Below are 16,991 nucleotides of genomic sequence, written 5' to 3'. Positions count from 1 at the left end.
TCTAGCATGCCAAGTGTCATTTGCCATGAAATCTCATGGAAGGGAAAAATAGAGCTTATTGAGAATGTTCCAAATGTATACAAAATGTCTATTAATCCTATTATTTGTTATATAAATTTTATGATTTAGGGACTAAGATATAACATTTAAAATAGGAGAATAAGGTGTTAAATAACATAAGTGATATTTACTAATTAGACATGTCTTAAAAGTCTATAATGCATTTATACACAGCATGGTACTTTAAATCAATTTAAAGTGATTTTTATTTAAACATTGGTTGCAATTAAAACTTGATACAGATTTTTTAAAATTCTTGTTATAAAAACTTTCAATATTAATTTTTACAATGTTGTATATGTAAATAACACTTTTTATTAGTAAATAATGGTGAAAAATTATACATAAGTTATTTTTCCAAGAATTTTTTGAATTTGATAATATGAATTTTTAGAATTTTGTTATCTATTTTTCTACAAATAGCAAATTATACTATGCATGTTGGAAGTCGTTCAGTCAGAAGGATATATCAAATTGGAAAAGGATAGAGAACTATGTAAAATACACTATTAAGTGGGTTCATCACTGAAAAAAATATTTATTAATGCACTGATATTTAGAGAAAATTTTGTTGATTTGACTATAACAAATTCTGGATAAACAATTTAATCAATTATTAAATCTGTATAAATCTTTGTTAGATATTAGGTATAAGTATTTGTGAATTTGACAAAAATCTTAATTAGATGTGTTGGTGATACACAGAAAAATCTTAAAACAGATTTTATTTTAATTCTATAACATTTAGTTAATATTTAAAGCAGTTGTTATAATGACTTCAAAAAGCTTACAGCATTGAGGAAAAATGTCTTACAAGTAAAAACAAAATGTATATAGTCCAACATATTTCTTACACCTGACCAATATAAAGGTTTAATGAAATAAACCGAATATACCCTTCAAAGAACAAACAAACAGAATGATTTAACCTTATCTAAAGTATAGAGGTGATATCATTGCACTTTAAGAACCAATAGAGGTTAAATATTCTAAAGTTAAATAATCAAGTAGTTTTATATTATTTAGTCCCCATTCCTTCCATTGCTCCAACATTTTCAAGTCACATTTGTAAGCTCAAGGTGCACAAGGATGAGTACACACAGTCTCTGGCCTAGAAAGGCTAACATTTTGATATGTTGGTCAGCTGGAATAAATGATTTCTTAGGCTAGGCAATAACACCGATAACAATGAAAAGCATTAAGGAAGCACACAAAAGAGATGGTTTTTCTAATTTCTTGCTGCAGAGAAGGCTTTCTACAGATGGTGGCTGAGCTAATTCTTTTAGTGTAAGAGCTAGGAGAGGAAAGTTGGGAGAGGCATTCCACGCAGTAGGAACAGCATGAAAATAGGCATACATTTCAGGATACAAAAGTTCAATATTAATTGAACAGAATTTGAGTAAAGTAAGCTATGAATGATGATGCTAGAGAGATGGTCAGTGGCCAGGTTATGGAGGCCTTTGTAATGTTAGCACAATGTAACTTTATCCTAATGGGTGAATAATAAGGTCAAACTTTCGTGTTGCATAGATCACTCTGACTTCAGTGTAGAAAACAAATATAGTGGGTCATGAATTGAGAAATGGAGACAAGTTAGAAGATTATTCTAATTGTCTATGGCTGTAGCTCTCAAAGTGTAGCGCCTAACTGACAGCAGCAGTTTCACCTGGGAACTTGTTGGAAATATAGATTCATGGACCTACCCCAGATCCACTGAGTATGAAACTGTGGTGGGGGGCACTCAGCTATTGGTGTTTTCATAAAGTCCTTTTGGTGACTGTGATGTCTGCTAAAGTGAGAGCCAAAGCCTATGGAAAAGATATTGTGGAGAAAAACTGGATGTAAAGTGGGGAAAAAAGGAAGATGATACTTTGAAAAGGATTTAGAAGGTAAAATTTCCAGTTGTGGGGTGAAGTGAATGAAGGGAAAATTTATTAGTGACAAGTGACACTATTAACTGGGATCTAACCTTAAGAAGAATTACTAGATTGATAGAGATGATGGGTTTTGTAGAACTGGTTTGACTGAAAATTAGAACTGCAAACTGTATATTACATAATCTAGTCCACACTGAAAAATGAAAACCTGTACCACCATTTTGCACAACTTCAGAAAGAATATGAATGGCATGCTCTGGAGCACAAGTCAGGGGACTCTGGTTATACGGAATAAAATGCAAATGGTGCTTCTTGGAGTCAATCAGCGTAACAGCCTAGAGAAAACGGGGCATCCGGGGATAAGAGATCTTCTAGAGGTGAAGGTGAGGGTCCATGGAAGACACAGCATGAGCTAACATGAAGAAAAAAGGTTGTTGCCAGAGAAAGAATTTTGGAATTTAATTTTTCTGGCCTAGTATAGTTCTGGGCAATAATAACAATATGAAAAATGGTGGAATTCAGAGTCTGAAGTTTCAAATGGAATCTTAGTATCAAATTATATCATCTTAAGCTTAGCTTCTTACTGTCCTGTCAAGTGGCAGTAGGAATTAAGGGGAAGGCAGAAAACAGGATCTGAGTGATAAGTCCTAAAACTGTGATTGAGCCTTCTCAGACTACAATTGCTGGAGAAGTCCAAAGTGGCAGACCCTAAATATCCCTTATCTCATCCTCCACTGTTAATCATTCAATAAATCATGTTGATTTTTTTCTTGTAATTATTTTGAGGAAATGACTTTTTTTCCTAGGCTTACTGCCACAAGTTTGTACAGTTTTTATCCACTCCAATGTAAAATGGCAGTGCCAGCCTCATAATTAGAATTACTACTATTAATTCTTCTAAATACCATAGCCTGCTATTTGAGACCCTTCAGAAACTAATTCTTACTTATCTCTCCAATTGAGTCATCATGCCTGTAATTTATTTAAAACTTGAGTGTCATCCTAGGGTGGAGTGGAGTATATATTCTATTTAATTTAATCCTTGAAACAGATTTCAATACAAATAATATTATCATTGTTATTTATAAATGAGACATTAGGCCTCAAAGAGGAGATAGGAGATATGACTTATTCAAGTAAAGTGAGATCCAGAATTAAAACTACATGTACATTACTGTGGTGATTTGTTTTCTTATTTATTATATACCCCTGCTTCCCACTTACCCAAACCTCTACCTGCCCTGCTCACTTTGTAAACAATAAATGCCAATCAATCTAATATACTATCTTTTCCCCTAAAGCAAATGATATATATTTTAACCAACATACATTTTTCATCATGTTATTATCTTTTCTGCTTTTCTATAAGGCATTTTCAAACTTTAGTGTTTATTACCACCACCCAATGGGCTTGTTAAAACAGATTGCTGGTTTTTCTACCCTAAGAGTTTCTGATTCTATGTGTCTGGGGTAAGGCCTCAGAATTGACATTTTTAACAAATTTCTAGGAGATGTTGATATTACCGGCCTAGAGACTACACTTTGAAAGCCATTATCCTAGATATTCTCCTAATTTCTATACCCTTAAAAGCTAGTGCAAACAGTATATATTCCATTGTATATTTCTGCTGTCACCACCACCTTCAGTAACCACCTTTGTCTCTAATCTCATATTGCATTTTTCACTTCAATATTTGTTTGTTTCTTATGTGGTTAGCTATATTTATTTTCATATCTATTTTTATCAAGCTTCGTTTATTTATCTCTAATCATCTCTCTATCTTGTATTCATGTGTAGCTTGTTGGATTTTTTGGTGTCTTAAATATTTTCTTCAAATTCCGATGGCAAAAAAACTTGGTATCTGTATATGTACTAAGGACCCAACTATTTGATGATGATATGTAAACAAAGTCAGGATTTTATTTTTTTAGCTTTGAATTTTTCCCATTTTATTTTAAATCAGATTTCAATTCTTTTTTTCTTCCAACTCCACCATACAGAATTTCACTTGATAGCATTTTCTCACTCAAGCCGTATTTGTTGCCATATTTGAAGTTGTAGTTGAACATTTTTTTTTCTCTCTTTTATCTGCTATAGGTAGGAAGTGTTGTACAGTTCCATTGCAAAAAAGGACACCTTCTCCAAGGCTCTACAACACGCACCTGCCTCCCTGATCTTACATGGAGTGGAATTCAGCCTGAATGCATACGTAAGTATTATGGATAAGAAATAATGCTATCATGGGTAAGAATTTATATGCATTGTTTTCTCCCAAGTATACAAATAAATTTACATCTATAGGTGTATCAGATTGACTTTTAGATTAAAAATCTTATTTTATGTATGTAATTTTATTACTGTATCATAAACCCATGGCCATTGGGAAGCACTCTCTAAGTAAGTCAGAAAGCACAAGGCACAATTTTGTTCTTTTTGTAAAGACCTTATGTTTATTTATATATTTAGCCAACTGGTAATTTTAGGTGATGATTAGTTTAGGTTTTAGTTTATAGATCTGCACCTATCAGTCTGAAGTAATCTAAAATACCCAAGATGCCAATCTAACAGCTTCTAATTTTCTTTTTTTTTTTTTCTTTTTTTTTTTTGAGGCGGAGTCTCGCTCTGGCTCTGTCGCAGGCTGGGGTGGGTGGCCGGATCTCAGCTCACTGCAAGCTCCGCCTCCCGGGTTCACGCCATTCTGCTGCCTCAGCCTCCTGAGTAGCTGGGGCTACAGGCGCCGGCCACCTCGCCTGGCTAGTTTTTTGTATTTTTTAGTAGAGACGGGGTTTCACCGTGTCAGCCAGGATGGTCTCGATCTCCTGACCTCGTGATCCACCCGTCTCGGCCTCCCAAAGTGCTGGGATTACAGGTTTGAGCCACCGCGCCCGGCCACAGTTTCTAATTTTCAAAAATCCCTTGTGAAAATATTATCTGAGAATCTGGGGAAACTAAAACATATATGAAAGGAAATATTCATGGGCACTTGGCCACAAATTTGAAAACAATTTTCGAATTTCCTTTATATGTTCTCTGATCCTAAGTGGAGAGCACTTCCTATACAGATTAAATAAGAACAAAGCCCAGGGTCACTAAATAACTTTTGCTGACATACAATTAGAAATGAATTCCAGCTGGTCAGCTATTTGGCTTTTCTTTCTCTCCAGATGTCTTTTTAAAAAAATCTACTCCCTTATCTTTTGAATTGTGTTTCTTGGTGAAAAATGGAAAAAAAGTAAGCTGGGGTGGAAACATTTTTTAGGATGGTGTCTAGCTTTTAGGATTTGCTGAAGCCTACACAAGCCCAGTGAATTTACTCTATCCCTGTTCAGAACCATCCAAATGATTGTGGGGGCACCTAGGGACCAGCGGCTTACTTTAAAGCAGAAGAACACTCCACAGAGATTCCATGTTATGTGCCTTGTTGGCTTATATTTAAATGTGGAAAATTCCTTAAAAGAGAATTCCTCAGAACGTGTACCTTAAAACAGCTGTGTGGGCTGTAACTAGGAGTTTCATAGTAAACCATGGTTCTTTGATGTCCTCCAGTTGGGATATGATAGTTTAAATAAAGTTAAACAGCGTCTGTTACTGCAAAGCATCTCAAAGTTTCTAACATGTCCACAACATAGGGCTTAAGAAGGCAGTAGAGACAGACTGTAGTTTTCCTAATCAATACTTACTGCAGGAGGATTACATTTCACTAACTGAATTATAGTAAATATAAACCATTTAGGCCAGGCACGGTGTCTCAGGCCTATAATCCCAGCACTTTGGGAGGCCGAGGTGGGCAGATCACTTGAGGTCAGGAGTTCGAGACCAGCTGGGTCAGCATAGTGAACCCCCATCTCTATTAAAAACACAAAAAATTAGCTGAGTGTGGTGGCAGGTGCCTGTAGTCCCAGCTACTCGGGAGTCTGAGGCAGGAGAATCGTTTGAACCCAGGAGGTGGAGGCTGCATTGAACTGAGATTGTGACACTGTACTCCAGCCTGGGCAGCAGAGTGAAACTCCATCTCAAAAACAACAAAAACAAAAACAAAAAGTCATTTAACACAATGTTTAGCCCATGGAGTAAAAAAATGTCAGCTATTATTTATACCGTTATGGACTGCCATTAAGAAACAAATGAAAAGGCTGGGCGCGGTGGCTCAAGCCTGTAATCCCAGCACTTTGGGAGGCCGAGACGGGTGGATCACAAGGTCAGGAGACGAGACCATCCTGGCTAACACAGTGAAACCCCGTCTCTACTAAAAAATACAAAAAACTAGCCGGGCGAGCTGGCGGGCGCCTGTGGTCCCAGCTACTCGGGAGGCTGAGGCAGGAGAATGGCGTGAACCCGGGAGGCGGAGCTTGCAGTGAGCTGAGATCAGGCCACTGCACTCCAGCCTGGGCGACAGAGCGAGACTCTGTCTCAAAAAAAAAAAAAAAAAAAAAAAAGAAACAAATGAAAAGTATTGGTTTCTAAAATTTATCCACAGAACACTTTTTTCAGAGATCACTTTTATAGATCTCTTCTTTATGGTACTTTCATAATGAAGTTATGCTGGCTAGCTTAACACAATAGGAATTTATTTAAAAATGCTATCTGTTTTAGGGGAAAAGTTTCTTGTAGCATTTATCTCTGACTGAGAAAGTAATGGTCTTTAGAAGACATAAGACCGATGAAATAAGGGGAAGATACGGTGTAATCAAGGTAGAGAATAAGGAGTGGAAGGAAACATGGAGAAAAGGAGATAATTAGGTGAATAAAATGATACTTCTAGTGTACGGATCCAAATATGTCCTGAAAATTCCATATGTAAAACAATTATTAAAATGTACTTTTATTAGGATGTATTAATACCAAAGCAATATAATTAGCTGTGGTTTTATTTAACCATAGAAAATAGATTTTTAATTTAAAATAAATATAATAAATTTAAAATTCATAAAATAATATTTTCTGAACTCATATAGAAAACCTGAGCTTGACAAACATTAAAAGGTATCTTACCTTCATAGATCCTTTGAAATGCTGAAGTTTGTTGTGACTCTCTAGAATGTGTGACTATCTAAAATGGTAAAGCATACATTTGTGAGTTTAGTTATTGACAATGTTTTTTTTTTTTCTCATTTTATTTAACATCTACTAGTATTCCACAAATGGTGGATTAGGAAATGCTAAAGTATGAAATCAATAAGTATATTTGCATTGAAACATTTTTGTGATTTATTAGAATAATTATTCAAAGATATATGTATATAAAGATATTGAAGTATGTCTAAAATGTATTGTGACTCCTGTCTCAAAATTTTCTTAACATATCTATAGAAAATTTACATTGTTGTCTTTTTTAAATATAGCCCACAGCTGTAAACAGCCAGAAACTCCTGCTCATGCAAATGTAGTAGGGATGGACCTTCCATCTCATGGATATACACTGATTTATACCTGTCAGCCTGGCTTCTTCCTAGCAGGTGGAACAGAACATAGAGTGTGTAGATCCGATAACACCTGGACTGGAAAAGTTCCTGTTTGTGAAGGTAAGTTTTCTCTATAGAATCTTTTTAACACAAGAGATTGTACTATTGCCTTCCTTGGCTCTAGACAAAAACTCAACTCAAATTAGCATAGGAACAAGGGAAATTTGTTGATTAACTCCAAGTCTAGGAGTAATGTAAGCACTTCTGGATCCAGAGATATATAAATTTTATGAATCTATTCAAAGCTTTTTTCCCATGCAAATGTTACTTCTTGCCTTTATTCTATCTTCAAGTTTTCTCTTCAAGGTAGGTATATTATTTTTCTAGGGCTTTCATAACAAAGTACCATAAGCTGGCTAGCTTAACACGATAGGAATTTATTCTTTTGCAATTCTAAAGTCCAGAAGTCCAAAATTAAGGTGTCAGCAGGGCCTTGTGCCCTCTGTGAGCTCTAAGCAGAAACCATTCCTTGCCTCTTCCGATTTTCTTATAGCTTCTGACAATCCTGGGTTTTCATTGACTCCTCACCTTACTCCAATTTCTACCCCATTTCAACATGGCCTTCTTTTCTGTGTATCTTTGTGTGGCCTCTCCTCTTCTTATAAGGATACCAGTTCTTGTATTTAGGGCCCATCCTAAATTCAGGATTATTTTATCCCAAGATCTCTAGTTAATTACATTTGCAAAGGCCTTCGTTCCAAATAAGGTCATAGAGATACCAGGTGAACATAAATTATGTGGGTACACTCTTCATTAGAGTAGGGAAAATTGCTACCATAATGCCTAGGTTACTCTGCCAGAGTAACCCTAGTAGAAAGAGTCCTTCCCAAAGTTTGGTCAGGAAAGCACTATCTGGGATTCTGTTTGCCACAATTTTGAATGAAGCCCATCACCAAATCCATTACTCAGCCTGGATTCTATGGTACTAATATTTGGACCAGATGTGGGTGAAGTGTCCACCCTATTGCTGCTCGGTCAGGACAATTTCCATTTAGAAAAGGGTTATATTGCCAGAAGAAGGAGTAAAGGAAGTTTTTCCAGTGTTTTTGGTAAGGTCATCAACAAAATCCATTTTTTTATATCCAAATAATCCTATTTGTAAAGCCTTCTAATTTTTTATCTAATGCAGCTGTCGTAAATGACGATTACTTTCTTTTATTTGAAGTGTTTTCATTCTCTTTACCAGAACATTCCTCTGCTATTATTCTTTCTATTTTTCTTTTTCTTTTCTTTTTTTTTTTTTTTTAAATGATTGAAATACCTGTAGTAGGAGAAGACCTTATTCTTTGGTTTGTTTGCTTGTCATTATCTGCTTCCACTCTCCTGTCCTCCTATCTACCCCTCTTCAACTAGAATATAATCTCATAAGAGACTTTACTCAAAGTTTTTACAACTGTAATTTTAACACAAATCAGTACCTTACATGTGAAAAGCATTCAATAAATATTTGTTGAATGAGTAAATGTTTTACTTCCTCCTAATTCTGGGTATCCATTCTCTATTTCCTTTATAAACTGATTGTTTTCTACTTGTGATTTTCTAAAGATGCAGTGCTCAGCCATCTCTTGTTTTCATCTTGTATTCACTTTTAGGTGATGTCATTCAAGCCAATGGCTTCAATAGCAGTCCTTATGTAGATTACTTACAAATTAATATTTCTAGCTTATTTATCTTATTTTAGCTTCACTCTTACATATTCAGTTGTTTGCTTGATATCTCTACTGGAATTCTTCAGTGGCATTTCAATACTCAATACATGCAAAACTAAACTCATCAATTTCTTTTCTCCCTATAGTTTCCCTTTGGTATTCCCTACCTCAGTGATATTACCATCCTATAGTTACACAAGAGATCTAGTAAATTCCTTTGATATTTTCCTATCCTTCTGAATCACCACAATTTCAATAGCTTTAACATCTCTTCCCCTTTTTGGTTTATTGTCACTACTACCATACTCTAACTCAGCATTATCTCTACTGGGACTACTGCAGTATCTCTTAACTTCTCTAGCCATATCTGTACTTGCTCCTTTCCAAAGTTTTCTTTATTTCGCAACCAGAGCAATGTTTGCCCAAATCACATCCTTTTACAGTCTTTTAAGACATTACATTGTTCTTAGGATACCTTGTTTACAAGGCGTTCATGTCATGGCTCCTATAATATTCCAGTCACTCCTACATCCTACATGATTTATTTAGTTTTGGACTACTTTTGGTTTTGGTTTAAAACCTTGAAGATTTTACCTTTGAGTCTATCCAATTTCTAATGACATCTTTAATTATCTCAACAAACTTTGATTTTTAAATGTAAACCCTACCCAAATAGTTTTTGCCTTCTGTCAACAAGAACGACCCTCAACTCTCAGCTTCCATGTTGGAGGCAACTGTCTCCACTTTAGTTTATGCCTTTAAAATAAGAAATAACATCCCAAGATGATAAAGCAACACAAATCTGCCCCTTGTGCCAATAGACTGTAATGGGAATAATTACTGAAATCAACAGTTACATAATGAGTATTGAGTAGGGTACTGAGATGTTGTGATGAATGGAATATTTTAGAGAAAACTATCTACGTGAAATGTCAGATAATAAAATGGACAGTGCATCACGTTTGTGTGTGTGTGTGTGTGCGCGCGCACATGTGTATGTAATTAATTACATCAACTTTTGTAAACACCTTTATTTCTTTTCATAGCTGGTTCTAAAATATTGGTGAAAGATCCCAGACCTGCACTGGGAACACCCAGCCCAAAGCTAAGTGGTTAGTAATGTCATTTGTTTTTCTAGAATTCATTATTTCTAAAAATGGTCTACTGTTTTCTTGGCATAGTAGCTGTGTATTTAAAAAACATATTTAAGTATAAAAACTATGACTGTCTTGAATTTGATAATTCACAAGATGCTGAATTTAAAGCAATGTAATACAGTGACATGTTAGTATTACAAAAGTATTGTTCATAGTTCTGTCTGCTAAAAATATTGAAATTTTCCTTGAAGAGTATCTGTAAATGACTATAGCATAATGACAATACTTTCATTTAAAATATAAAAATAAAAATAAGGTCTTATTTAAAATTTTTAAATGTATATGTTTTAAAAAGGATTCAAATACACTTGGTATGAGAATAAAGATCAGTAACTTCTAGGACTTGACCAGTTTATTTTCACTTATTTGATTTAAAAAGCCAACTAGAAAACCTAGTACAATCAATACAAACATAAACTTTAAAGCCCTACAATCTTGATGTAATTCCCATCTTATACACTCTCTTACATGTGACCTTGGAAAAAATTATTTTATATATCTGAGTCTCCATATATTTTCTATACAAAATAAATAATAATTAAATAATTATATAATAAGCTTCATGCAAATGAAGTGCAAAGTGCTTAGCCCATAGAAAGGGCTCAATATATGAGTTGCTTTGTATTAGTCTGTTTTCACACTCCAGATAAAGACATACCCAAGATTAGGCAATTTAAAAAGAAAGAGGTTTAAGTGGACTCAGTTCCACGTGACTGGGGAAGCCTCACAATCATGGAGGAAGGCAAGTAGGAGCAAGTCCTGTCTTACTTGGATGGGGGCAGGCAAAGAGATAATGAGGAAGATGCAAAAGCAGAAACCCCTGATAAAACCACCAGATCTTGTGAGACTTATCTACTACCACGAGAACAGTATCCATGATTCAATTATCTCCCACCAGATTCCTCCCACAACATGTGGGAATTATGAGAGTACAATTCAAGTTGAGATTTGAGTCCGACACAGAGCCGGACCATATCATTCTTATTCAGTATTTGTATTTTTTATGTGATACTATTAAAAAGCTGCCAGTAAAATAAGAGCTTAATATCTTATCTTAACCTTGGAAACAGATTTCTCTCAGTTGTATTGGGCCAAGAACTACATTAGGATCTAATTTTAGTTGGGTTTAGAAGTGCTCCATGTACATACTATAAAACTGGAGGGACCATAAAGTTCTGCGATTTACACTGATACATTCAACACTTATTGAAAACATACAGAATGCCATTGAGGAAATCAAAGAATACATAAAAGTAAGGCAGAGTTTGTTTGCAACAGAGTCGGAAAACCATAATTGTTCATCAATGCCCCCAATTTTCTAAGGGCAAGCTTGATTTGGGACCAGCTGGAAGCTCTGAATAGTAGCTCCAGCACATCAAATCTGTAAAGAACTGCTCATATATTAAATAATAAATAAAATTAAACAAATTTTAAAACAAAGTTAGTCTTCATAGCTCATATCTGACCAGGATGCAATTAAAGTTCAATAAGAAAATATGTAATTTAAAAAAATTCATGTATGTTTGGAAATTCAGAGCACAATTAGTACTAATAATTTGTGAATTAAAGAAGACATTAACACAAAATATATTAGAATTTAATTATTTTGAAAAATTTAAGTATCAAAGCTTGAGGGCTATTAGAAAAGGAAAGTTAAGAGGGAAATTTGTGCCTTAAATCCTTACATTATTGGCCGGGCGCGGTGGCTCATGCCTGTAATCCCAACACTTTGGGAGGCAGAGGCGGGCGGATCACGAGGTCAGGAGATCGAGACCATCCTGGCTAATATGGTGAAACCCCGTCTCTACTAAAAATACAAAAAAAAAAAAAAAAAAAAAAAATTAGCCGGGCGCATTGGCGGGCGCCTGTAGTCCTAGCTACTCGGGAGGCTGAGGCAGGAGAATGGTGTGAACCCGGGAGGCGGAGCTTGCAGTGAGCGGAGATCATGCCACTGCCCTCCAGCCTGGGTGACAGAGCGAGACTCCGTCTCAAAAAAAAAAAGAAAAAAAAAATTCCTTACATTATTAAGAAAAAAGCCTCATAATTAATTAGTTGTGTCCCTTTAAGAGAACATTAAGACTATAACAGTAACAGGGCAGAAATCATATAATAATAAAAACAAGCAACCACCCAAAACAATAGAAGAATCTCAACAGAACCAAATGCCATTCTTTTTAGAAACAAAGTAGCAAAATTTCTGGTAAAAATAATATAATAAAGAAAATGTGAGCATAACTACATAGATTAATGAAATTCAAAACATATTAAGGGAAAACTGTCAACTATCAACATTTAAAAACATTTACACAAAACAGACAAATTACTAGAACACTACATCTTACTAGAACTAACTAATAAAAGAATATGTGAATAATTTTATAACAAATAAAGAACTGGTTAAAATTATTTCCACAAAGAAAATGAGGTCTATGTGGCTCTACTGGTAAGTTTCACCACATTTTAAAGGAACAGAATGGATCTTTCAAGTTTTATAAAATCTCTTCTAGACAATCAAATTCATTCTCTAGGCTCAACATATCTCTAATAACTCGGATAAAGATATTATAAAGGCGAAAAAATTCCGGTCCATTTGACTCAGGATTATAGATGAGAAAATCTTACATAAAATCTTAGCAAATCAAATTCAACATTGTAGTAATGATAATCCACGTGAAAAGGAAAACTTCAGCTAAATTAAATTTAAAGGAGTTTAATTGACCAATGAACAATTTGTGAATCAAGCAGACCCCAGAATCACAGCAGATTCAGAGAGACTCCAGGGTGCCTCGTGGTCAGAACAAATTTTTAGACAAAGAAAAGGAAGTGTACAGAAATCAGAAGGGAGGGACAGAAACAACTGGATTGCTTACAGTTCTGTGTTTGCCTTATTTGAACACATTTTGAACACTCATCAGTGTATGAATAGTGGAAGTACAGCTGCTGGGATTGGCCAAGGCTCAGCTATTGTTTCAGGTGCATATTCCTAAATTAGGTTTTCAATCTTGTGTGCCTATTAAGTTAGGTTGCAGTTCATCTACAAGGACTCAAATATAGAACTATGGAGTCCTTCTCAGGCCATATTTAGTTTACTTTAACACCCACAAGAACCAATTTGGATTCATCATAGCTATGCAGGGATATTTTAGTTTTAAATAATCCTTTAAAGTAATGTATCACATTAAGAGATTAGTGCAAAAAATTATAATTGCAATATTTGCAAATAAAGTATTTGATAAAATTTGACACCTGTTTATAATTTTTAAAAATTCTTAATAAATTCTAAATCTTAGTAAAATTATTTATAAAAATTATATGGCAAATAGCATGTTATGTGAGAAAACCTTCAGCAGTATTTCATTTAAAATCATGAATAAGACACAGTGATTACATTACTCCAAAGTAATAAGAATGGAAGCTGGCAATGGTATCAAAGTAAGGAGCTATATTGCTTATAAATTATCATGGAAATAAAAAGTTATTACTGAAATATTCAGTAGAAACTCAACTCTTAGGGTATTTTTATGCTGATCCGCCACAGTAGTTTTGCTTTCTTGGTTTAATAGAATTCAGGGAATACACAGCTTGTAACAGAAATCCCTGTGATCTGACTGGTAAGAAGTATGATACCTGCATATATCAGATGAAAAATCATCGATAACTTGTTAGACAAATTAAAAAAAGGACTTTTTTCCTAAATCCACTTCATTCACTCATTCATCTAAAGAAGCCTGGGCCCCTTGAATACCTGATTTCTAGGGATGCGCTATGCTGTGAGGTATAGGATTAATGCAGCTTCTCTTAGCTGCTGCCCAGAAGCTGTGTAGACTTTGACATAACTAATTTATATAACTCTAAATTATATAAATAATTTATATAAATACAATAAGTCTTTTTGGCTAGTATCTAAAATAGTGTTTTTTCTTTAGATGAAAATTTTATGAGCTTTAGAATGTTCTTTGATTCTACCACACTATATCTCTCACCCTGGAGAGTCCAATAATACTAGTGATAATTTCTAAAAATACCTGTATACTTCAAAGCTGTCAATATGATAGAGCCCTGTTCTTCTTCAGGACCATCTGTTATTAGAAGAACTAAACTCAGTATTCTATGAGGGGGAACACAGAAGCACTGTCTGGTGATAATTTTGCAGGACCTTTCTGCAAAGGCGGAATTTAACTCTTTGCTATTCCTCTTAAAAATCTATTCCCACTGCTAGAAAAAAAAGCAGGCCTCTTGGGACTTGTGTATAGTTTTACTGCCATGGTGCTGTGTAATTATTTTATTTTCCTTCAGAAAGAAATATATTGTATAAAAGACCAAATATAAGTGAAGTTTATAATTACCTGGGTTCTAAAAATAAACCTAATGTCTTTAACTGGTGTTTTCTAGATTATTACAATGTTGATTTATTCTAAAAAATGGAAACACTTTTATATGAAGAATTAATTTTGTAACACATTCAACATTATTGTATATTTAGCAATACATCATTATTCAATAAACTAATACTCTAATGCTTATATTTATATGGCATTGTAAAATTAATGTGTAGTATATTTAATCTATTCACAGTTCCCGATGATGTATTTGCCCAAAATTATATATGGAAAGGCTCTTACAATTTCAAAGGAAGGAAACAACCCATGACCTTGACGGTTACTAGTTTCAATGCTTCCACTGGGAGAGTTAACGCAACACTGAGCAATAGCAACATGGAGCTGCTACTTTCAGGTATCGCAATACAAACAGCAATGAAATATACCTTCATGCCTTTATTTCTATTATGATTTCATCATTTTTATTAACATTTTTTATGTGGTGAAATGTTTATTTTGATACATTTGCTTTTGATGACATTCATATTCACTCAGAACCAAGGTTTTCTGGTTTTTGGATTGATGAATGAATATTACTACAGAAATATAAAACTAGTTTTAAAATAAGTTCCTTCAATAATTTTTGGTAGCTAGAATTAGATGTCATATATTAGATCATAACTTTTAATTTAGGTATGAATACAACTAAATCTTTCTCTATTCTCATAAAACCACAGAGAACAAATCAGTGATTTCTCAACTATTCTGTGGCCACAAAACTATTTCTTCAAATGACCATGTATAGATGGATATCCAGTATTTAAGACAAATAAAGATAGAGCTATACTTGTTTAAATAGGCATAAGGGAACCAAAGCCTGGTCAATCTCCTTAAGTTTCTGTTTTCTCTGTCCAGCACACACATCTCTCATTATCTTTGATTGCACTGGTTTTCCTAACACTCAGATATTCTCTCAAAAGTCACCTCCTCAAGCAATACTCCCAGTGAGCTGACCTAAAGGAACCTTTGTATTAAAAATGCTGTCAGACATATTCTTAGTTTTAGGCAACCTTACCTTGTTTTTTTCAATATTTGAAATTATATTTGTTATATTTATTATTTATTATGTGTCTATATTCTAACAATATAAAATAAATTCTAAGAAAGTTCTTTGCCTTCCAACTTAATATTGTATTCCCAGAGGCTAGCAGAACATCTGAGACAAAATAGGCCTCAATAAATATTTTCAAATTAATGCGTTTGAATTATAATTGCTCTCATTTTTCAAAATGAGGCACTATGATATTTGATATTGCAAATATGAAATATATACTGTAAAATTCTTGTCTATATATAACCCATATAAATATTAATAATAATATAATTTGTGCTGTAAGAAATGGAAAATAAAATTATATTCATTGATTTCATAAGTTTTAGAAGAAAATATATTGAGTGTCATTCTTATTATTGATTGATCCTCCATTAAACACAAAGTAAAAATATTAGAATTTAATATGTAGTATAATTTTTAAAATACATATAATTACATTATATTAATTGAAAGAAACTTTAAATGAATGAAACATTCATTTAAATACATTTCAATTGTGGCTCATGCTTTATGTAACTTTGATGTGTTAACAAAATTTTTCTTTATTTTCTATAAAAGAGCCCAAAATAAATGTATACTTATTCTAATCTAGATGGACGAGTTTTCTATGTATATGGAAAGACAAATAATTAGATTAATTTGCTTTCACTTACTGTCTCCATATAAACCAATTGTAGCGATTTTTCAGCAATATTATTATCAATTACTTTTATGTCTTCCGCCTATTGATTATAATTTACCTTAGGCCACGATCTATGTCTCATTGTCTTTTCATACCCTCCATATTATGGTGCCCTATTACATAGGTGAACAATTAAGTTAGAATCAACGAATACAGTCAAGTTTTAAACAACGGTTTATCAGATATTTTTCTGAGATCCTATTTTCTATTATTTCCCTAAACATGTTTGCACTCCAGCTTATTGCTACCCTTAGAATACTTACTGTGTAAAAATCATTGTATATATTTTTGCTTCTTTTTCTTATGCCCTTGCTTGTATTTATCTTCCCAAATTAAAAATCCTACTTTATTTTTAAGAACCAGTTCAAATACTTTTTTTTTTTTTTTTTTGAGATGGGATCTTGCTCTGTCACCCAGTCTGGAGTGCAGTGGTGCCATCTCGGCTCACTGCAACCTCTGGCTCCTGGGCTCAAGCCATCCTCCCGCCTCAGCCTCCTGAGCAGCTGGGACTACAGGTGCGTGCCACCATGGCTGGCTAATTAAATTTTTTTTTTTTTTTTTTTTTTTTTTTTTTAAAGATGGGGTTTTGCCGTGTTGCTTAGGCTGGTCTGGAACTCCTAAGCTCATACTTTTGGACTTAAGCGATCCGTCCGCTTTGGCTTCCAAAAGT

The 16,991-nt window shown here is 34.0% G+C and overlaps 1 protein-coding gene across 6 annotated transcripts in view; it reads left to right on the top strand.

Annotated features, from left to right (window-relative positions):
- Window positions 1–16,991, top strand: part of CSMD3 (CUB and Sushi multiple domains 3) — a 1,225,248-nt gene that overhangs the window by 1,195,682 nt on the left and 12,575 nt on the right. For all 6 annotated transcript variants that reach the window (XM_045398613.2, XM_045398612.2, XM_045398610.2 and 3 more), the window contains 4 exons: window positions 4,036–4,147; window positions 7,281–7,460; window positions 10,096–10,161; window positions 14,782–14,940. In XM_045398613.2, coding sequence (XP_045254548.2) covers window positions 4,036–4,147; window positions 7,281–7,460; window positions 10,096–10,161; window positions 14,782–14,940 — 517 coding nt within the window. The remainder of the gene's footprint in view (window positions 1–4,035; window positions 4,148–7,280; window positions 7,461–10,095; window positions 10,162–14,781; window positions 14,941–16,991) is intronic.

This window comes from Macaca fascicularis, chromosome 8 (assembly GCF_037993035.2).
Source record: "Macaca fascicularis isolate 582-1 chromosome 8, T2T-MFA8v1.1".
NCBI lineage: Eukaryota > Metazoa > Chordata > Mammalia > Primates > Cercopithecidae > Macaca > Macaca fascicularis.
Note: the sequence above shows the minus strand (reverse complement) of the source record. Positions and strands in the feature narration are given on the sequence as shown.